This window comes from Schistocerca nitens, chromosome 1 (genome assembly GCF_023898315.1).
Source record: "Schistocerca nitens isolate TAMUIC-IGC-003100 chromosome 1, iqSchNite1.1, whole genome shotgun sequence".
In the NCBI taxonomy this organism is placed as follows: Eukaryota; Metazoa; Arthropoda; class Insecta; order Orthoptera; family Acrididae; genus Schistocerca; species Schistocerca nitens.
Window position 1 is genome coordinate 634,229,453 of NC_064614.1, and position 24,877 is coordinate 634,254,329.

The 24,877-nt window shown below is 36.6% G+C and overlaps 1 protein-coding gene across 1 annotated transcript in view; it reads right to left on the bottom strand.

Moving 5' to 3' along the window:
* The window catches only part of LOC126236653 (ionotropic receptor 25a), a 485,919-nt gene that overhangs the window by 180,280 nt on the left and 280,762 nt on the right, over positions 1-24,877 (bottom strand). Inside the window, exon 12 of the mRNA XM_049946121.1 lies at positions 6,489-6,627. Within this exon, the coding sequence (XP_049802078.1) occupies positions 6,489-6,627 (139 nt within the window). The remainder of the gene's footprint in view (positions 1-6,488; positions 6,628-24,877) is intronic.

A 24,877-nucleotide genomic window follows, 5' to 3' on the forward strand; every position in this document is an offset into this window, starting at 1 on the left:
TAAACATCTAAGTGTTTTAGTCTTTTACATCCCCATTTACAAAGAGAAGCAATACAAGACTGACTTAAGTTTTTCATTTTTCAAAATTGTTAGGTGATGGAACAGCTCCTCAAAGCACGAAGATTCTACAACACAAGAGATACAGATTCTATTTCTGTAAAAGAAAACGCTACAGTACTATGATTTTTAGTACCTCAACTTACAGTGATACCAGCAGATTGACACCATAATCTGATGTTGATTTTCTATGTGAGCTTTTCACCCAGTTAGCATAAGTTATTACAGTTTCATTGTTGTCCTCGTTTGTATAGTGCATCTCATAATCTACTGTTCCTTTTATATAATGCATTATTCTCTTTAAGCCTTTCCAATGGTATACCTTTGGATCACTTTGATAATAACTAAAATAATTAAAAGCATACCTTGTCCCAAGAGAATAACAGAAGAAGCAAGGACAAGAAGAAGAGGCAGTTTCTAATACATGGAGACAGTCATGGTTGCAGAACAGTGCAAAACATTGTGAGTATCCAAAATGACTTTACAGCTGTTGCTCACATTCAATATCAACCACATCTAACTGCTGTGGTGTGCTTTTGTCATGGAAGGTATAAATGACAAAAGCACAAGAAGGTATAAATGACATAGCTAAAAATTAAGCAAATGATGCTACCAGATACATGAAAGTGACACTCGGTAAGTTAATTGGCACTAAAGTGATTGTTGTTAACATTCCACATGAACATGATGTAATGGAACAATCTATTGCGAACATGGATGTGCATAAAGCAAATGATAGACTTAAAGCATTATGTAATAAATTTCACAGTGTGTCTCCGTTAAGTCAGCAAGCCACAAAGAGATTTGCCACACAACTCATTGCATGCACATGAATGAGATAGGTAAAAAGATGGTCAGGAAATCAGATGAAATTTTTCACAAACTGGTGCAAATAAGTGCACTGCCATGGAATGGCACAACCATCCCCAAACAGGAGTTGTCCCACAAACAGCCACTGCTGGCGACCAGGGAAACTTGTAAAGCCTGTTGGATGGCCTGGTAGCCCTAAATCAATCTGTGTGCACCAGCGGGAGAATCTGAAATCTACTATTATACAGCAGAATTTTCATAGTCCTAAAAACAAGGAATCTGGTAGAGTGACATGTCAAGCCAGTATTCAGCAAACCAATTTTATATTTGAATTACTCAGCAAAACTTTCAAAGTCTTAGAAATAAGCACAATGAGTTGAGTACCATTGCAGAAATTGATAACTCTGACATTTTAGTTATTAGTGAACACTGGTACACAGATGAGTTAGTTATTGTGTGTCAACCACTCTCCAAAATCTCTTGCTCTGCCTTCAACAGACTGTGGCCGACACCAGCATGATACAAGACAAAAATTCGGATACCATGTAAATAGTCACAGAACAGCCTTATATGAAAGAAATACATTTCATGCTGGACTAAAGCATGAAGTGCCCTACCAAAAGCTCTCACAGCCATTTCTACTAGCAAATAAAAACAGGCAACACATAATTTTAACTGAAAATCCATTTTATTCTCTACATGAGTCCTTTATCTTTCTGAAAAGTGCTTTGTAACTATGTCAGGTGCATAGTTTTAAGTAATTCACAAGTGATCCAAAGATGATGAAGATATATGTAACACTGTTATATGTGTATTAAAAAAATTTAAAATATATTAACAAGTAATATTTATTGTTACAGATCTTTAGTTTGTAATTTGTAAACTGGTGTATTCAGAAGAATGACATCCTGAAATTGTGTTATTTCTAGGGATTGTATTGTATTATTCAATGCTGAATAAAAACTATTGTTGTTATTAAATCAGGTCATGTTGACTTACATAAAACAAACATCCTATTAATTCACTATAAGGCACCCTCTCATGCAATCTCTTATCACCCTAAACTTTTCTCTAATTCAGTTCTACTGTGTGTTGAACATATGCATTCAACATACATGTTCAATGCAAAATGAAAACTGCAAGTGAAGTATTGTAATTAATGTGAGTGAATAAATGCTGGAAATTGGCCATATGGACTATGGGGACTGGGTAAACACAGCTCTTGGAGCCCACACATGGACTAGTAACATTAGAAATTGCCACTGAAGATGTTTCATAAATAAAAGAAGCAAAACATGTATGTCAAAAAAAATGTCTTCAATTTAGTTGCAAAGATGGAACATACTTCAATGAATTCTGAAACAACTAAGGAATGATGGAAAACAGAAAAAAATGAGGATATAGTTTAAGATGATACAAAAAAGATGATAGAATATATCAGCAATATATACATTTCACTGTAGGTGTGTTTCCGTATATTTTATTGTTTCTTATATTCTTATACCCTCTTTTTATATGACCAGTATGTTTTACATGCATACTTAATGTTTTTAATACTCACATTTAATTAGTTTGTACAATTTACTGTGCCACATGCTAAATAAATAAATATTTGCCGTAGTGGCTTACCTTTTTATGGAGGACGTCAAGGATAAAGCACTTAAATCAGCAGCTCTGACATATATTTATGTTGAAGACATGTAGGCAAAACCTTTAGGGTTTGGCTGCATGAGGTCACAATGCAGCATATATTCTAATGAAATGTAAACTATGTGCATCCTAGTAGTTTTTTCATTGGAAATGGATAAAAAATAGAAAGTACCCTTTTCTGAAAGTAGCAGTTCATAAATAAGATTAAAAAAAAAAAAAAAACTGTGTCTATTGAAATATGCTGATTTGCTTTATGAGTTACCAGCTGTCATGATTTATCTCAACACAACAATGCATTATGGACATAAATTCTTAGATCCTGAGGTATACCAGATTCTGAGAGCCTAACATCAAAATTTAGTCACAGTTTTGTTTTTTGGAATGAGTATCCCAAGAAGCAGATCCACTGTGCATTTAACCTGTACTGTATTTATTAAATACAGTTAACAGCCAGAAGGTACAGACTACTCCGTAATTATAGTTTTCCTGTCTCATAGGAGTGGTGTGTTGAAAATCAACAGACAGTTCAAGGAACACAAAATAAAATTTGTTTTCTGTTCTCCAGTATGAATACAAATGTTGCTGGATTTTTTAAAAGATGATACTGATCTAAGAATGCCAAAAGTATGTTAAGATCTCTTGTCTGTATGAGAGAACACATTAGTTAAGGACTAATGCAATGAATACAGGCATCACATTGGACTAAGTCAGCCAGAAACATCTGCTGCTCCTGACCACTGTCTTGATATCAGACACAACATCAGTATGGATAGTTCAAGATACTATCTATCAGCCACTTCAATGTCCCAAGGATGCTTCCATATAGAAACAGTTAAAATATTTATAGACAATGACTTAATCAACAGAGATATAGGACATCACTTCAGCAGTGATATGGGAACCAGTTTTGATGATGCTAAGATATCAGGGGTAAATGAATCTAATAAAAATGCACTAATAGAAGCTCAAAGCTATGATGGTGATAAAACGGCTTTCCCAAGCACATACACCACATATGGTTTGTGCCCAGTTATCAATTGAAAACATAAAGTCTGGAAATTAGTCCATGATCATATTTTTGGCACTTTATTTTACAGGTCTGTCTTGATCACACAAACTTTTACACTTCACTATTACTGGCTTTGGCTACTGCCATCTTCAGATCATAAAATATTCTGATGTAGTATCAACATGAAACTAAACATGTAGGTAGATAGTAAGTGCACTTACTATGTACCTATATGTTTACTTGATCAAGATGGACCTGTAAGTGTTTGTGCCCAAGCTAATTATGTTGTACAATACACAATCTATAAATTATAATGTGAAAAAAATTAAAATTAAAATTGATTTTTTCATTGGTACAATCCATAAATTGTGTTTCTGGGAGGAGGTCGAGTGTGAACATTATCTATGATGATGTTACAATGCCTCCCCATTGACGGGCATCTGCATTGGTTTAGCAAGCCACCAGATAAATTGGCTAACCACAACAGCACCTTATAGTTGCAGCAGTACCTGCATACGCTGAGCGGTTACCTCATAGAAATCTTGAGCATTTACTAGAAACACCAAGTAAATATTTAAACACACTACAAATATAACAGTTGGTTACTGTTTCCAACAATATACTGTTTGGGCTTGTTCCAGAAAGTCAATGTAATAGCATACATTGATGAGCCAAGATATTAGGACCAAATGCTTAATAGCTTGGTCATCCATCTTTTGAATGAAATACATCACTCCTTCTGCATATCAGGGATCCAACAGTTTGTTGGTAGGCTTGTGGACGTATGTGGCATTTGGTGTCCCTGCACAGGTGATATAATTTGCATAAATAATGGACTACTGATCTGTGTGTGCAGTGATGGTGCCCATTAGTGACCCAGATGGGTTCCATAGGATTTACATCAGGCAAATTTTGTCACTGAGACATCAACATGTGTTCACTATAATACTCTTCAAACTACTGTATCATGGTTCTGGTTCCAGGAAAAGGACAATTATACTGCTGAGAGATGACACTGCCATTGGGGAAGACATGAGGCATGAAGGGAAGCAGGTAGTTTGCAGCTATCAGCATATCTTTGATTACTACCACAGGTCCCACAAAAGTGCAGGAGAATGTCTCCCACTGTTTCCATCAGCTTATGCCCGTCACGCACTGTACATTTTGAACTGCAATTCACCTTGATGATGGCATTTGTGGAGATGACCATTGACCTAGTGTAGCAAAAATGTGATTCACCCAAAGAGGTGGCACACTTCCACTGATCAATGGTCAAATCCCAATGATCCCATGACCACTGTAATTTCAATTGATGAAGTCTTTGGGTCAACATGTTAACAAATAGGGGCAGTCTGCTGCAGAGTTCCATGTTCAACAACAATATACATGTGCTCCAAAACACTTATGTGTGCACCAGCATTGTGCTCTTTCAGCATAGATGTATCAGATTATCATCTATCCTACTTTACAGAACAGACAAGCCCTTGAACCGCACATTCTGTGAAGAACCATGGACAGCCAACCATTTAGCACCTAGTGGTAGTTTCACTGTCCTACCTCTTTCTGTAGATACTCATGACAGTAGAACATGAACATTAAACCAGCTTCACTCTTTTTGAGATACTCGTTCATAGGTTCTGCATTGTAATAATGTGTCCTTTGTTAAAGTAACTTATCTCAATGGATTTCACCATTTGTAGCTCATATCTTTGCTAGGGAGATTCCCTATCTGTGTCTACTCCATTGACATACTTTTGCTACCATGTCACATGCCCGCGATTCCATCAGGTGGCATCCAACATCAAGATAGGCAGCAGTCATAACGTTTCTGCCTACCAGCACATATTTTTTGGATTTTCCATAAAAAGAAAAAATGAAACATATTTTCACCATGAAGTGTCAGAAGAGGAGGTACAAACTGGGTGAAAAGGGAAAGGTGGGGAATAGCATTAGTTTATATTTGGTTAATAAGTGTCATAAAATTCTTCCAGTCTGATTCACAATAATTGATAATTGACAAATTATTATTGTAACAATGCCTATTTAAATTTTGTGAACGTCACTACTATGGCATTACTCTTGTTATTCATCCAAATTACATATTAAACAGAAACAAAGGAATCACATCTATCAATAATAAAATGATAGCAGTATTATTTACATATTTTAGAAAGAGAAATTCAGTGTGAAAACTGTACCACAAAGGTTTTTACAAATTCACTAAAAATTTAATTTAACGAATAAATGATTACAAACTATACTTTTAGGTGCCCCTCCCTGTCCATGAACAATAGAAAACAAATTCTTGGGCACACTCTTCCTTCAGCCACAACAAAAAAATATCTGTAGCAGAAACAGGGTCATTCATAAACATTGCAGAATATCTGATTCAACTGATCCAAACTTTTATATGTGTTTATCAACACTACTGGGAGTTCAATCCACTGATAGTAAATTCTGATTACTTGTCAGAATACTTGTAAATTTAGAGTTTTATCATGCAAATACTCCTTTTAGTACAAAAAACACTAAGTTAATGTAATAATGAAATGACTAAATGGTTCAGTCACCTCAAATGTATGACATTAACATACTAGAATTTTAAAATGCATTACAAACACGTCAGATGTAGTATAATCACGTATTAGAATTTTAAAATTTTATTCACATATCAGCTAAAATATTTGTTCAGGGAGTTCCATTCATACTCAGTCTGTTACTGTAATTGTATTAGAACAAGAAACAGCTCTATGTGACAAATAATGAAATATTTCACTGATTTTATTCACAACAGACAGTTTGAAGTGTAGTATGTTATATCTATAAAAGTCACACATTACATGAATGGTAATATATGGCTACATGCTTCATAAGGGGTAATTATGGATTAAATTTGGAATATTAACATTATAATTATTGAAAGTCATAATATAAATACACAAATACATGTTAAAGATATTACCTGTGGTGTTAAAGATGTCATACAAAACCAAAGGCATTCTTTTAAATCAAATTCTCGTTTCTCCTCATCGTCTTTATATTTTTCACGGTTATTCTGATAACTGTAGGGACTCCAGCGATCAAAGACCCACATTAAGAAACTGCAACACCATCAGTTGAAAACTATGTAATGGAGTCTAGAATTGCAAGGTACAATATGAAAAAAAAGAGGTACCAAATTACCAACATTTGCAAAACATATATGAACATAATAGTACAGTTAGATAGATAAAAGGCAAGGACAATGAACAACAAAATGTTGGAGCTTGTTGAGTCTTCCACAGAAAGAAAGGTCATCAGGCAAAATGAAAGAGCAAAAAGTATATCAAAATAGAAAATGAGGAACAGAAAGACACAAATCATTTTAAACAACAATTGCCATTTATCTGAAAGCCCTTTTCTAGAGAGCCACCAGATAAATTGGCTCACCACAGCATCATTCTTATATTGCAGCAGTGTCTGAAGATGCTGAGCAGTTGCCTCGTAGAAATCTTCTATATTTTCTTCAAACACTTGAAAACCATTTACGCAGATAGTATATTGGGAAAGCCTCGAACAGTATCTTTGTCAAAGAGAGTCAAGAGGGGAGACAGGGCACATTTAGGTCTACATCTGTGTTGGATCGCATTGGCGTTCTCTTTATTTTTGATAAACATTTGCTGTTAATTTACAATGACCTATTTGCATAAATCACAGTGCTCATTAAGGAAGCTATTAGTTGCTCCCTTTCTTGTTCCATCTGTTAATGGAGAGACAGACAGAGAGAGAGACAGATGGACAGAGAGAGAGAGAAGAGAGAGAGAGTGAGCGAGAGAGAGAGGGGGAGAGATGGGGGGGGGGGGGGAGAGCGAGCGAGAGAGAGGGGAGAGATGGGGGGGGGGAGAGAGAGAGAGAGAGAGAGAGAGAGTACAGACTTTATTCCTCTGCATGTGTTCTAATGTTTCTTGTTAATTCCTTATGTAAAATTATTTTAATGTAGTATCACAAGTTAGGTAATGTGCAAGCATAGTTTTTCTTTACAGTTACAAAAATTTTAAGATGATGGAAAAATGTAGGCTTTGTCATAGATTTGTGAGTACTGGGCTATGGTGTAAAATTTGTACAAAGTATTCTAATTGGGGGGAATGCAATGGGAAAGACAGTTGGTATTCAGGTGAGATCCTCTCCTGGAAGTGTAGGATATGTAGCAAAAGTAAGTTAATAGAGGAGCAGAAGTGTAAGATCTGTATCCTCCAGGTGCAGTTATAAAACACAAGAGACAGACTAGATAGGACGAGGGGTTGGGGTTGGTTTGTTTGGGAGAAGAGAGTAAACAGCGAGGTCATCAGTCTCATCGGATTAGGGAAGGATAGGGAAAGAAGTCAGCTGTGTTCTTTCGAAGGAACCATCACACAATTTGCCTGGAGTGATTTAGGGAAATCCCGGAAAAGCTAAATATGAATGGCTGCACGCAGGATTGAACTGTCATCCTCCCGAATACGAGTCCAGTGCACTAACCACTGCGCCACCTTGCTTGGTATAGGATGAGAAGGGAGAAGGGCACTGGGAATTGGAACTGGCAGTTGGTAGGAAGGCTGCTAGGAGGAGGATATATTCACACAACTGCAAATTGTGTGTCATCAATAGATATGATCAATTGTCAGAATTTAGTGTAGAGTACTGTCTTGTAGCTGTAGGTGTAGGAAACATGCAGAAGACTTCAACAGTTAAGACACCAAAGTCAGTTTTAAGTTCAATAAAAAGAAAAAGATTCTGGAATTAGGTAGTTCTCATGGCCAGTGGTTAGGCCAACAGTTTGTAGTGGGACAAACTGTGCAGATGAACATTATACCAAATGTCTCACATCTCAGTATATTTTACTTATGTGTATTGCCAGAGACTATATGGTGGAACACAATGTTAATGACACCTGTAAAGCTTGTGTCACTAATCAAGTAAAAGAGTATTATTTCATAGCTAATTTCTTGAAACAAGTTGCAAACAAATAGCAGTGATTCTTCTTGCAAGAAAATGGTAATGCGCTATTGTGACTTCTAACAGTTATTCTGTAGGAAAATTTTGTGAAATAAAGGTGAAACAGACACTCTACATTTTATATTACGTACCACTGAGAATGGATCACATCTTGTAGTTAGTGAAAAGTTACGTGATAGGAAGAAACTCTAACACTGGAATTTTGTTACCTGTACTTAGACACATTGTATGTAGTATTATTTTGAGTTCATATTTGTTTAGGTCATGTGTAAAGGAAGAGACACTGGAGATGTAAAATTTTTAATTGTATAGAACTTGTTATTCAAGCAGAAGACTAATGAGGAAAACTAGTGGGGTCAGGGAGGTCATAAACGTGTATTTTATGTATTTTCATAACAATAGTGTGAACAAGTTTGTTGAGATATTGTTTGTGACACAACCCATAATGTAATGATGTATAAATTGAAGTGGAATGTTCCAAACACACATTGATCTAATAGAAACTGTAAATATAACAACGAAAATAATCAATTTTTGACAATATAATGTAACTGGATAGATAGAAAATCTACTCACCAAGCAGTGGCAGGAGAACACACATATAAAAAAAGTTTTACTTATCCAAGCTTTGGAGCCAGTAGCTCCTTCTTCCAGCAGAAGGGTTGAAGGGAAAGGAAGAGGGATGAAGTGAAAGGAACTGAAGAGGTTTAGGGAAAGGGGCAGAGTTCAGAAAACTCACCCAGAAGTGCGCATCAGGGGAGACTTACTGGATGAGAAGGAAAGAATGATTGTTGGAGACTGTACTAGACCTGGATCTGACATAATATATCTATAATACGAAATCCTAGATAATCTTTATTTTGTGTTAATTTGGTAATTTATTCCATGTAAAACCACAGTAGTAGAAACTAATGTAATTAACTTTTTAATTACAAGCTTATAAAATGTATTGTAAACAGATATCATATATTTGTATTTTGCCAAAATATGTTCACTTCATAAAAAAACCTGCTTATGGAGGGAATCAAGCAATATGACTAAAATTCTTGAAAACAATATCCACAAAAGACAATTTGAAATTAAGAAAAAAAATCTATGTTTTATATTTTGTATTATTGGATCAGATACAAAAGATTATTTTGCACAGTAAATTACCAAATTTACTATTATTACCACTGTGTACCACTTTAGCAATTTATTTCATGTAAAACTACTGCAGCACGAACTTTTGTAACTAACATTCTCAGTTGCCAATCATGTATATGGCAATTTTGATAATTACTGTTTTGTTTCCCCTATGTTAGGAGTCACATAAGCCAACAGTACACTAGACTTCACAATGCTGGTGACTTGGCACTCACTCACCAACATTTCCTGCAGCTTCTAACATACAGTCAGCTAATCAAGCATGAATGCTGATACTTTAAATATAATGAGTGACAAACTTTCAAACAGGTATTTGTCCCCATCAGTACTTTTAGTAGACTAGAATACTCATCATTTTTGGTAGTCATCCATATAGAATCTTTGATGTAAATCTGTCTTCACAGCGTGAGTAATCATAATTTATGGAATTTGGGTTTTCTAAAAATTAACACCACTTTACATCTTCTTTGAATTTATTGTGAATTTCCTCCACTCTACCTTAAGCATTAACAAAACTCACAACAACTCCTAAAACCTCTCTCTTCCTATCTCTTCAACTCATATTTGTGTGTGTGTGTGTGTGTGTGTGTGTGTGTGTGTCTGTGTGTGTGTGCGTGTACTCACAACAACTCCTAAAACCTCTCTCTTCCTATCACATCGACTCATGTTTGTATGTGTGCGTTGAGGAGGCTGCCTTCCACAAGTTGATTTCACAAGCTGATACGGTTTCCCAACCGCATATGCATTCAACCATTTCTTGCCGATGACATGTATGCTGCCCTCCAAAACCAACTGAATTCACAGGCTGATATTGTTCACGTGCAGCATGCATGTTGTGCAGGGCAGGCATTAAAAAAACTGTTTTTTGCTCTATCTCCTCTTGTATTGGAGCTAGGAGGTTATCAACCCCACAGTATTGATAGTCCTGAGGCCAGACAGATTGGGCCTCACCTTTCCTTGATGTTGTCATCTGCCCTAAAGCAAATGGGTGTCCCAGCCACAGTATTTACTGGAAACCCTCCCACAAGGACTGATATCTGCAGTCTATCAGCTGTCACCATCTGTTGCAGAAACATTCAATTCTGAGAACCTTGGTGCAGCAAGTGGAAGCTGTTTCAGATGCAGAAAAGCTGCTGAAGATACTGAGTCACTTACGGAAAGTATTCAAGGAAAATGGCTACAACAACTGCCAGATTATACTATCTTTCTGAAAAGACATAAACAGAAAAACCCTGAGGAGGACTTGAAGAAGCTTGCATTTTTCCATTCTGTGGCTTAGTAACAGGGAAGGTAAGCTCGATCCTAAGGGGTACAAACTCGATTCAGTCTTAAGGGTTCTAGGGTTCTAGAAAAATATTGACAACTCATGAGGACTATGAAACACAATATAAGCCTCAGAACACCAAGAGTATATAGAATACTGTGTGTTTATGTGAACCATTTTATGTCAGATAGACTGTTCATACTAATGAACAGCGATGTGTCGAACCTGAGAGATGTTTCCACCCTCAGTCCCCTGAGAAATCAATGGCAGCAGAGCATGATCTAGAAAATGGACATTGTATTGCATTCAATGAGACACATTATTATATGGACCATTAGTGTCTGAGATAGTATAATAAAAGAAATGACTGAGATAAGAATTTGTCACAACACCCGCAGTAAAGACAATGGCTATGCATGACTTAGGACCCAGCCATCGGAAGGTTAAAGTGGGCATGCAATGGAAATGTTAGCTTATAGGTCACTGGAGTAAGCACTAGTGATGGAAAAGAAGGGAGCACAGCTACATAAAGATGATAGCAGCATCCAAAAGACAGTCATAACTTGACAATGGCCAAGAAGTACTCAGCCAAAAGCTTGTGGATTTTAAACCACTCCAGGCAGCTGGAAGCTTGAGAAGATTTTATTAGAGATTTTCATATTTTCTTGCTCGCTATGTGCAAACTCCTACTCCTGCAGAAAAAAATGAACAGGATGTTTTTGTAGGATATTAAATATAGTTAAATTGTATACTGGGATATGTCTTCACCGAAAGTCGCGGTTTTCACATTATTCAAGAAAATCACATTGGAAGGTCATTTTTGTACATTTTTCTTGAATAATTTTAAAACCTTGTCTTTAGCATAGGATGTATCCAATATAAAATGTAATTAAATTAAATTTCCTACAAAAAGGTCCTGTTCATAATGTCCACAGGAAAAATGGTTTTTGCATAGCAAGTGCAAGAATATGAAAGTCTAGTGTCTGGTATTTGAAGGTGTTGCAGTTTGCATAAAACCCACAGGTGGCAGCAGCTGAATCATCTTGTATAACCAATAGTTCCACAATAAACTAAGAAATGGCAGCTTTATCTCAAATTTCAGATTCCTGTTAATGATAACTTTATCAGGAAGTGTGCATGTAAACAGTGGAAAGTGCCAAAACATGGCTACCAGTAGTAGTAATACATGGGGTGTTGATGCTAGGAAAATGCATTTGAGGGTTGATTTGTACAAATCTGAGGATGATGTTGGTAAGTATGACTCAAATAAAGATCTTAAATATCTTCCTGTATGCAAATGTGCTTCAAAAATTGTTGCTAAGTGGGTATATCTATGTTAAATTAGTATAGGAAGTAACCAATGATAAGTTATGATCTTTAACACAATTGCCATGAATTTATGTGACAAGGTGATGCTAAATGTCAAGGGTCATTCTTAAAATTGTTTATATGCTGTAGTAAGGTACTTGCTAAAATTAATTTTACGTTGTGCTGAATTAATTTTTGAGGTTTTCATACTTTATTGTTGCAAAAATTATTAATGGAAATCTTAGTATCAACAAATGAGACAATTCGGATCTTTCAGATATGTGTTTTTGAGAGGTTTCACAATAAAACTTCTTAAATTTGGTAAGTCAATGCTAACTCAAGTTAAATGCACTGAGTTTGGAAATAAACTATGTTAAGTACCCACTGATGAATTTACCCTTTTTAAATATTGTAAACATATTAAAAACCAATGATTTATCTAAATAAAACAATCACATTGGACATAATAGAAATATCTTATTAGAGATTTTATTGAAAATTTACTGCACAATTTCTCAAAAGAATGAACTTGTCTCTTAGCACTGTTTACATTGGAGGTCTTCATTTCTTGTGCTCTTTGAAAGTTGCTTTCCATTAGAATGTTTAAATCAGGGCACTAGCACTAACCAGCATCCTTGACAGCTGACTAGTGGGGTAAGGATATCACATAGAACAAAGCGGGAATTATATCAAAGCTAGTGAGTTTTAACAATCCAAATTCCTGGGTGTTCAGACAGGTGGTAAGCTGTCCTGGAAAGCCAAGGTTCAGGATCTTGTTCAAAGACTGAATGCTGTTACATGTACCATTAGAACAGTATCTGCCATAAGTAACAGTCCAACAAGAAAATTAGCCTACTTTGCTTATTTTCAATCGCTTATGACATTTGGCATTATTTTTTGGGGCAACTCTTCACATTCACCAAGGGAATTTTTGGCTCATGCAGAATCTGCTCCACTCTGAACACTGATATGAAAAAACTGTATCTGGTAATAGCCACTGATAATAAATAATAGCCTGCAAGTAGAGACATACAGGGTCAGTTTTTATTGCTGCCCAATTACAGGAATGTCAGCTATGGATAACAGCTTCTGTATAAAGATTATTTTGACTATGGGAGAGTAATTTTTGGATACAAAATGGGAAGGCAAATTTCAACATCTAAGTCTTTTCATTATAGACATTATCAAAAGTTGTTTACTCAACACTTTTATGTCCTTTATGTAACATTATCCTACAAGTAAGAATAGTTACAAGTGTGGCGTGGATTTGTTCTATGAGGTTCTCACTGATTCCAGGCACATGGACAAAATATTTAATCGCATATGAGGTCCACATTAAGGAAAATTGTAAGCAGAGATAGCAGAAGGGTGACTGTACTACAAACCTCATTTTCTTGTTGTAGCAAATATTTCATGTGAATTTACACATATAGGATTACTATATTTTTCAGGAACTAATGATTTATTGTTTTTTTGCATAGTTAAAAATGAGAGGTATACTCTTACAAAAACTGGATCAGAGATGAGGAAGACCAGAAGGGAATTGGAACCAGGATGCAGAATAAAAGGTTTTTACAAAAATTAAGAAGACCTCTGATGAATTTCTCTGTAAAGGAAAGTACATTTCTTATAATCATTCATCCTTACACAGATGCTTGCATCAGTTTCAGTTTCCTTGATGGTACAGAAAATAGACAGGTTTTTCCATGTAAAATCTCATCTTTCTGTTTGTCCAGTGTAATGGAATGCTAGGCTCATTGGTGACAGCCCAGATAAACTTGTGCCACTAGGAAAGGGGATGTTTGGGGTGAGGATTGCAAAGACAATGACAAATCAGCATCTCTCCATATCAGCTGAAGCAATTTCTGCCAAACTTAGTACATGTATGATTGAAGAAAGTACTGGGACAGTAATACACCCATACAATCCCTATGACTGACAGTTGGAATGAAATAAGGAGTCATAAAAGCAAAACTCAAGAAAGCCTGGAGCAGTTTCAACCAATTTGGTGTACACTCTGTGGCGAAGCAAGCTGGGATAATTTTAATTCCCCTCTTGTTTTGCCATCTGACTCCTTAAATTCATGTTTTCATGTTTAACTAATTACCAACACCTTACGTGAATATAATCTGCATTTTCACAAAAGAGAAAGATTGGCCCTCAGTTTTAGAGTTTAACACCAGATCTGATTTTGTGCTTAGTTTTATGTGTGTAATTGATTTTCTAATTTGTTTCAACTAAGCCTTGTTAGTACCGTATCTTTTGCTATAGGGTGAAATCAGTAATTGTTTCATAATTTAAATTCTATTGTTGATGGATAAAAAAATATAAATTCTGTGCTAATTATGAACATTTGGAGAAACAAATACTAGTAATCTTAAAGTATCTATTTGCCTCAATTTGAAAACATGTTAGCAAAGCCAGCCCTTAATTAATTTCAAAGTAATTAACAGTTTCGTCAAAAGTATTGTTTGCATAATGATGTTAATTTAAGCATTTAAACAGATAATTCAGCTTAACTCTTGTGGTAGAAGAAACTGTTAAAAAGATGGAATCTTTTGATGTATTCAGTTAATTTCATGAGTGTTTTAATTGTAATTTCTGTAAATTAAACTTCAAACAATGTGTAGTTTCAGCACCTATTATTTTAATGACATACAAAGGCACAGTTTTTGGTCATGAGACAGTTTATGGCCAAGTTTCAGAGGAGTAACCTGTGCAGGTTAGAACAATAACAATGCTTCAAATTAACTGTGGAATAAGTGTTAAACAAATAGGCTGTGTAAGAACAGTGACAGTGTCTATTCCATACATACCCGATTATTCTTTAAGATCTGTGAACTTTGTGGTTAGGCTTTACTGCTCATAGATGTTCAACAGGAAACTATTGTAGCACTATGTGGATGTTCACCTGCAAACTACTAATGAGGCTTATAGAAAGTTACATAGTAGTGCACTGGCCATATAAATGTGTAAATGGAGAGGGGGGAGGGGGGGTTGTGAAAAGTGAACCTAAAAGACAGTGAAATGCAACTGTGCAACTGTGCATCTGTCGGCTACATTATTTACAGTAGTCAGTGTCCAAATTACAACCCCATAATCACCAAAATGGCTCTATCCAAACTTGGCGTGAGTCAACTGTGGTGCACCACAGGCCTTAGATGACAGGGGTGAATGATGGCTGTGGAGATGTGTACGAGTGAACAGGTGTGCCAAAGTTGAACAAGTTACTGCACAGATGAGCCTTGAGGCTTCCAACATTGTCTCCTCAATGACCATTCAGTGAAATTGCTGCATATGGGCCTCCACATGCTTTGTTCATGCACCCATGCTCACTGGCTCTCATCAGTGACAAAGGGTGGAATTTGCACAAAAACACCACAAATGGACATCCACAGAGTTGTGACAGTGGCCTTTCCAGATTAATCACATTTTATGCTCCATTGGATAGATCGTTGTTGGAGTGTACAATGTGAAACACCTGAATGCTAACACACTGCAACAGTTCTGGATTGGGGAATGTTTTAATGGCATTTCCAGGTGACTTGCTATTCTAGAAGGCACAATGGATCAATTGAAGCATGCATCTATCCTTTGGGACGATGTCCACCCCTACATGCAGATCATTTCTTCTCAGCCTGATGATATCTACGTTCATTGTAAATAAGTATTGTAGTAGTTCTATTACATGTTTATTACCTATACATAAAAAAACACTTTTTTATTTTAAATTCAGTGCATTAGTGTTCATAAAATGATTCTTTCATGTAATGTTCATTAAAAGAAAATGACAATCATTCCACTTGGGACCTGTGGAATGGTACATTAGCTTATTTGTTTGAGTTGTAAATATTTGTTATGTATTATTGTTTTTCTGACATGTTCCACATCCTGGAGGACCTCCTCACTATGGATCAATTGGAATGAAAGTAAATCTAATCTAATCTACTCAAACAGCTCCCAGTGTACATATATGGTTTGAAGAGCACCAGGATGATTTATTATATTCCCCTGGCCATCAAATTCCTTGGATTTAAACCCAATTGAGAATATACATCTGCACCTACACTAATACTTCGCAAGTCACCTGACGGTGTGTGGCAGAGGGTACCTTGAGTACCTCTAATGGTTCCCCCTTCTATTCCTGTCTCGTATTGTTCATGGGAAGAAAGATTGTCAGTATGCCTCTGTGTGGGCTCTAATCTCTCTGATTTTATCCTCATGGTCTCTTTGCAAGATATATGTAGGAGGGAGCAATATACTCGGTGAAGGTATGTTCTTGAAGCTTCAACAAAAGCTCGTACCAAGCTACGAGCATCTCTCTTGCAGAGTCTTCCACTGGAGTTTATCTATCATCTCCGTAATGCTTTCGCGATCTCTTCTATCAGTCCTATCTGGTACCGATCCCACACTGGTGAGCAGTATTCAAGCAGTGGGCAAACAAGTGTACTGTAACCCGCATCCTTTGTTTTCAGATTGCTTCCTTAGGATTCTTCCAATGAATCTCATTGTGGCATCTGCTTTACTGACGATTAATTTTATATGATCATTCCATTTTAAATCACTCCTAATGCCTACTCCCACATAATTTATGGAAATAACTACTTCCAGTTGCTGACCTGCTATATTGTAGCTAAATGATAAAGGATCTTTCTTTCTATGTATTTGCAGCACATTACACTTGTATACATTGAGATTCAATTGCCATTCCCTGCACCATGTGTCAATTCGTTGCAGATCCTCCTGCATTTCAGTACAATTTTCCATTGTTACAACCTCTCGATATACTACAGCATCATCCGCAAAAAGCCTCAGTGAACTTCTGATGTTATCCACAAGGTCATTTATATATATCATGAATAGTAAAGGTCCTATGACACTCCCCTGCAGCACACCTGAAATCACTCTTACTTTGGAAGACTTCTCTCCATTGAGAATGACATGTTGCATTCTGTTATCTAGGAACTCTTCAATCCAATCCACAATTGGCCTGATAGTCCATATGCTCTTACTTTACTCATTAAACAACTGTGGGAAACTGTATCAAAAGCCTTGTGGGACTGCCGGCCGCGGTGGTCTAGTGGTTCTAGGCGCTCAGTCCGGAACCGCGTGACTGCTACGGTCGCAGGTTCAAATCCTACCTTGGGCATGGATGTGTGTGATGTCCTTAGGTTAATTAGGTTTAATTAGTTCTAAGTTCTAGGGGACTGATGACCACAGATGTTAAGTCCCGTAGTGTTCAGAGCCATTTGAACCATTTGAACCTTGTGGGACTCAAGAAACACGGCATCTACCTGGGAACCTGTGTCTATGGCCCTCTGAGTCTCATGGACAAATAGTGTGAACTGGTTTTTGCATGATAGTCTTTTTCGAAACCCATGCTTATTCCTACAGAGCAGATTTACAGCGACCTTTCCTCTTTTGAGTAATTTTAATTGTTTTTCTATCCCTCTGTCATCTATTTTGATATCTACCATTTTGTCATCTGTGCGATAGTCTAGAGAAGGAACTACAGTGCAGTCTTCCTCTGTGAAACAGCTTTGGAAAAAGACATTTAATATTTCGGCCTTTAGTCTGTCATCCTCTGTTTCAGTACCATTTTGGTCACAGAGTGTCTGGACATTTTGTTTTGATCCACCTACCACATTGACTTAAGACCAAAATTTCTTACAATTTTCTGCCAAATCAGTATGTAGAACTTTACTTTCGAATTCGTTGAATGCCTCTCACATAGTCCTCCTCGCACTACATTTCTCTTCGTGTAATTTTTGTTTGTCTGCAAGGCTTTGGCTTTGTTTATGTTTGCTGTGAATTTCCCTTTGCTTCCGTAGCAGTTTTCCATTTCGTTTGTTGTACCATGGTGGCTCTTTTCCACCTCTTTTGGTCTTGCTTGGCATATACTCATCTAATGCATATTCTATGATGGTTTTGAACTTTGTCCACTAATCCTCAACATTATCTGTACTTGAGATAAAACTTTTGTGTTGAGCTGTCAAGTACTCTGAAATCTGCTTTTTGTCACTTTTGCTAAACAGAAAAATCTTCCTAACTCTTTTAATGTTTCTATTTATGGCTGAAATCACTGATGCTGTAACTGCTTTATGATCACTGATTCCCTGTTCTGCATTAACTGTTTTAAGCAGTTTGGGTCTCTTCTTCACCAGAATCTGTGGGATCACCTTGATTGGGCTGTTTGTACCATGGGTCCTCAACTAAAAAACCTAGTGCAGTTGGCAACAGCACTGGAGTCACCATGGGTCCATATTTCTGTCAGTATCTTCCAGACATCATTGTCTATCTTCCAGTATGTCCGACAGTGGTCCACACTACAAAATTTGGTTATTCAGCATTTTGAGAGGTGGTCACATTAATATGACTGGACTGCACATTTATCTCTTAAGGAAATATGTTGAAAATAATACTTTTTTTTCAATACAACAGTTCAGTTCATGGAATCAATATGAGAAATAAGACTAACCTTCACAAAGATTTGAAGTCTTGAAAGGTGCCCATTATACAGAAACGCATAGTATCAATAACTTGTCAACACTTGTAAAAAGATTATCTTAGTTCAGTTTAAGTGGAGCCTATAGGATTTATTGGTGGCCAACTTCTTCTACTTTACTGACAAATTTCTTAGTAGAACCAACTGATATGTGTATATTATTAATAATATTATGGCCTGTTGATGGGATATGCTACTACAGAGCCCAATTGTCCACAGTATTTTGTGGGTAAGTTGTCTTCAAGGAGTAAGTACCATGTCTTCTCATGGATTATGCTGTTACATTACTCAGCTACTGTATTTTGTTCTGGAGTGAGAGGTACTGTCCTCTAATGTTGGCTCTTCCTTCATTCATAACATTCATTAGCATCTTAGTTACAAACTGCTTTCAGAGCACAAGAGATGAATCCTGTTTTCGGTTTGGTATTCACGAACCTCCATCAGTTTTTCAGTTATTTTTGGTACCTGTTTATTATTTATTTGTGAATCATTGGTTAGAATTAGAAAGTGTCCTTCTCTTCTAATTGGCATCATATGCATTGGTTGACATGGATTCTTCGCTTGAGATGTAGACAATTGTAAAGGAAGTCTAGTCCACTTACCTTCCAACTGTGTTTCACTGTAAATTATTAACAACTCTCATATTCATAACACCTTTGACAACAATGTTATGAAGTATCCATTGTGTCAGAGTATAGATGTGCCAGCCTCTTATGCCATATATTAGTGTCACTTGAAAATGACTCTGACATTGCTTCAATGGCCAAATCAATCATCAGTTCAATCTGTTCATTCCATTAATAACATATTAAATTGGCAGTCATATAAAAAACAACTGGACATTTTTTGGATGAATTTAACACATGAGAATTGTGTGGCATACATTCATATGCTCTAGAGCCTGTTTCCTAACCTGTTATAACAGCTTACCTAAATCTGGTGCCACATAGAATGCTCCTTTTGACAGTGGTTTATTGTTGGACTGAGGTCTTCTCCAACAGTTCTGCACTAAACATCTGTGTTTATTACAGTTTAACATCTTCCCATTTGGGAATGTAATATATTATTCTCATGATCCCTCCTTTTAGCCTGAAGAGCCACATTATCAGATGTGATTTACATCAAATGCCATCATTTACTTCATTAGTAAGTTTTTCTTAGTTAAATACCATGTGATGAAGTAATGCATTCATGGTTTACTTCAAAACTTCAGTCATTCAAATTTTGGATGTAGAAATAATCTTTGCTACACTCCCTTCAATAGAAAAGCAGTTTTGTAGAAGGGTTTTCGGTGAGCCTTTTCTTCTTGATACAGAGTCTTTGATACAGAGTCTTTGTAGACAGCATGTATCATGCTTCTTTGGTGATGTTTGTTATTCTTGACATGCACATAGAGCAATAAATGAATGAAATTATCTTTGCTGATGTGGTACATATCTTTGTTTCATCAACATATCTTCCAACTCATCCTCATAATTGTTTGTGTTCATGTACATCTTCACAATGAACTCCCATGTGCTGTAATTCTCTCTTCCCAAACGTTTCTGTCTCTAATGACCTTATTCCTGATAGGATATGAAACTCTAACCTTCCTTCTTTCATTTACATTTGTTGATTGTTTGCAAGAGTTTTGAGGTAAGCCATCATATCTTAAGTCTGTATTAGAACTATAAAGTTTCAATGACAAACACATTTTCTGTTCAAGAAATCCATGCCACTTTAATTAATAAGAATATTAAGACTTAGTCACTGATATTGTGAGATCACATCCTGTGACATGGAATAATTTCAGTCTGATTAATGTAATTTATTAATGCTTTATGCATTGGAAAAATATAAAATGAACATTTTAAGTATAGAATGTACCACATATTAGGTATATATAGCAACAAACATGACTTTGTAAAGTTCCCTATACTTTTTCTTTCACTAATTTTCAGTAGCATGCATTTGTCAAAGTTTAAAGTTAGTTACAATTCACTACTACATGCATATTTTTTGTTACTACTTCTGAATTTTACCTCAGTTATATACTGAAATGATACTTTCTTATAGACAACATCAATACTAACATCTTATCATCTTTCTGAACTCAACATATCATATTGCTTATTATGGAAGGATGCTGATTCACTTTTTCAAGCAAGAAAATGAGAAGATATGATATGCAATATGTAAACCAAACAAAATCACTGCACGGTCTGGCTGTGCAGTTTGAGTCGCCATGTCACTAAATGCATGGCACCTCCTGCCAGAGGTTAAAGTCCTCCCTCAGGCATGGGTGTGTGTGTTGTTCATACATAAGTTAGTTTTAAGTAGTGTTTAGGTCTAGGGACCGATGACCTCAGCAGTTTGGTCCCTTAGGAATTCACACACACACACACACACACACACACACACACACACACACACACACACACACACACACACACACACACACACATCAACATCTTAGCCCTCATGTATAATGGTAGAACATTACATAATAATGTGTGCGTGTGTGAGAGTTGTTTGTGTAGTGTGTGTGGTCTTCAGGCCTTGGAAATGAATGAGTAGCAAAGCACAAGCTTTTACATTATTATAAATTTCTTTGCCAAAGAGTATTGTACTCATACATGAGAGATAAACTGAATAAGGTTTCATCATTTAAACAGATTAGCATTGTATGCAGTAGGATAGAGGCTCCAGTCTCCACCCAGCCATGCTGATTTAGGTATTCTACTGTTTTCCTAAATTACTTCAGGAAAATATGGGAAAGTTCCTGCTATAAGGCAATGGCTAACTATCTGTCAGATCCTTGTCAAATTACAGCTGCAAGTATGTCCTTAAACTGTAATATCACAACATGTTCAGAATCCTTGTAAAAGTGACCCACAGATGAATAAAACTACTACTACTACTAATACTAGTAGTATTAGAGCTATGATGGCCTTTGTGTCAATTAACTGAGAACATGAGCATTCTTATGACACTACTTAACTTGGTCACATTGAAATCGGTGATATTTGTGATGAACACCAGCTGTATGTGCACTACCTACCTCCAAAGTTCAGACTGGTGGTGTTGGTGAGAACTATCTGAATGGTCTGAGTGGCAAATAAAGCATCCTTGTGTCTGTTATTTTATTCCAGAGGATGTTAAACAAGAGGAAGCTGCTGCAACAATCCTGCCCACTAGGTCCTCTAGAAATGTAACAGATGTTTCATACACCCACAGGAAAAAATCAGTTGGTGACAGATCAGGTGATGATGATGGCTATGCAACTGGCTCACCCCAACCAGTTCAGTGGCCAGGAAAGGCTGCTTGCAGATGTACCCTCACTTGCCTGCTAAAATGCACAGTGGCTCTGTTGTGCTGAAATGTAGTGATGAATAGGCATGGGAACATCATTCAACATGTCTGGTAGAACCTCTCAAAGGAATATGAGATATGTACAATCACCATGTCAGTCCAGGAGAATATATAGACCAATTAAACAGTCACCAATGATGCCAGCCCACACATTAAGGGTAAATTTGTGTTATAAGGCATGGGTACTTGTAACATGTGGGGTCACATCGACCCACATATGCCAGTTATGAACATTCAGTCACACCCTTGAGTCAGAATGCAGCCTCATTGGTGAAGAGGAAACTCACTGTGAAGCTTCAGACTCCTGCAGAAACCACTGCGCAAATCCCATGTGCTTGTTATAATCCCCCAGTTTGAATGCCTGAAAACATTGTGAATGGCAATAGATGCAGTCCTTAATTATGTGCAGTGCACCAGATGGAGTTTTGGGAGATATCAATTGTGTGGCACACACCTCGTGCACTTGGTGGTGGCGTCCACTGCACCCTTCTGAGAACGTATCTTCTGCCACAACTGTCTGTGCTGTTTGTTGGAACCCAGCATCTGGCTTGTGCAGATGGAACAAGCTGGTTTTGCACAGTCAGCAATACAGGATGGTGAATAATGTGTGGTGCAGCATCTTTCTATTTTGACATTTCACACAATACAATCACACGGCTTCTCGTCCATTGCAGTTGGCTGTGCCATACCTCAAATGCATCTCAGGCATTTCATGGTGTGTGTAGCTAGCCATGTTGCTCCCAAGGCTTCCATGGCATGAATGGTGATGATCTCCATGCACTCAGTCCATGTTTGTGTAGCAATGTCCTCGTGTGATTGTAGGTCTCTTTTGTGGTGTTTGTGATCCCCAGTTCCTTTTAAATTACTGCTCCTTGTTGTATGCCTGATGTGCCACACCAGTTTGTAAATGGTTTTCTGAATCACCCTATATTTTTGTTTCTCAAAAGTGCCTCTTTTTCTCATTCATTGTACAGGGTGTTAAAAAGAATAGATGTATTTTGACAGCATATATTTGTCAAACTGTAAGACATAAATTATGAAACTTGGGACACGTATTAATGGAACATGTTTAGATTACATTTGTTCAACAAGTCCTCCACCAGTGAATTCCACCAATACACAAGTTAGCTTGTCCATCATCAATGGTGCTATGGCAATATGTATCCGGTTCTTCTGCTTTCTGTGGCAGTGTTGGTGCATACACAATATCTGTCATGAAAACCCACAGGAGGAAGTAACAAGATGTCAAATCCAGTGACTGTAGAGGCCAGCTGAAAAGTTTTGAGTTGCCAGTGTTTGATGACCACTTCAATGTCATGGTAGAGTTTTATTCAGATATTCACACACTTTGCAATTCCAGTGAGGTGGTGCCACATATTGTTAAAAATGAAGTTGTTCTCATTCATGTTAACAATGTTTCCATCAAAGAAGAATGGGCTGTAAACAGTTTAGTGAGATTATTACACAAAACACATTAACTTTAGGTGAATCTTGTATAATGTTCAATGTGTGAATTCTACAGACTCGAAATTCAAATGTTGTGCTTGTTTACTTTCCCACTAAGGTGAAAAGTCACTTCATCACTGAACATAATGCATTGTGCATATGAGCTATCTTTGTCAATAGCAATCTGAAGCTCATTAGAAAATGCCACATATTTGTGGTTATGATAACGATGTAGAAGCTGTAACAGCTCTAACTTGTACAGCTTTCTACCAACTGACGTCTCATAACGGATCAAACAGTCGTCATAGGCAATTGTGACTCCTGGTTGCCACAAGGAATTGATTGGAAAGAGATTTGAATTCATCAGAAAAATGAGTGCAGCCAGGACTCTCTCCTTTACATACACATCTTTTGTCTACAAACTGTTGATACTGCCTGCAAATGTTCCATTGATCCAGAGGATCAGTTTGGTACCTCAGCCTGAAATATCTTTGTACTGTAATCATAGAATTACACTTCACAAACTCAAAAACACAAAATGATTTCTGCTGTGGAATAGATATTTTGCAACAATTGATAGTAACCAAACAAACAGAAGAAAACTGACATCTAGCACCAAGGAATATAAATCAGACAATGTATTCGTTCCTCCAATAACTAACATGTGATGCAGCAATTGTTAGTTTTGACAATGTAATACTTTGTGATGCATATATTCTTTTTGAAACATCCTGTATTTTGATCATTTTACTCTTTCCACTAATAATTTTCTAATCTTCTACTACATAGAAACTTACTTGTCACTTTTAGCCTCCTTTCTACAATTTTTTAACTGAATTGTCACAATACTTTCTGTCTTTGGCTTCCTATGCCCTCTAACAGCTTTTCTTTAAGCTCTGTCTTTTTACTTTCTCATATTGTGTGGTTTCCTATTAGTATGAGTTCAGAGAGGAAGCTCAGTGTCTTCCACCCTCTACAACTGTTTTTTCTATGAATATGAAACATGTCATACCAATTTTGGTACTTGTCACAAGCTTCTCATATTGGCAAGTAAATTTTCAGCGGTATTTATATTATTGTGAGCACCAAATGCAGAAATGTTTTGTCATAGGAATCAAACTTGCATCTTATTATGCTATTCATTTTATAGTTCAACTAAGAAAAAATGTTTGTGATCGGGAATGTTTCCCTCTCAGTCAAAATATTTATCTGACATCTACAACTACATCACTACTGCCTATGTACTCCTCTTTCAATCTTCACACTTCGAATCACCACCATTCAGTGGCATTTTCATACTAGTAGATGCTATGCTTTCCACAATCAGATTATTTGTTCGTATCACAATCACCTTTCA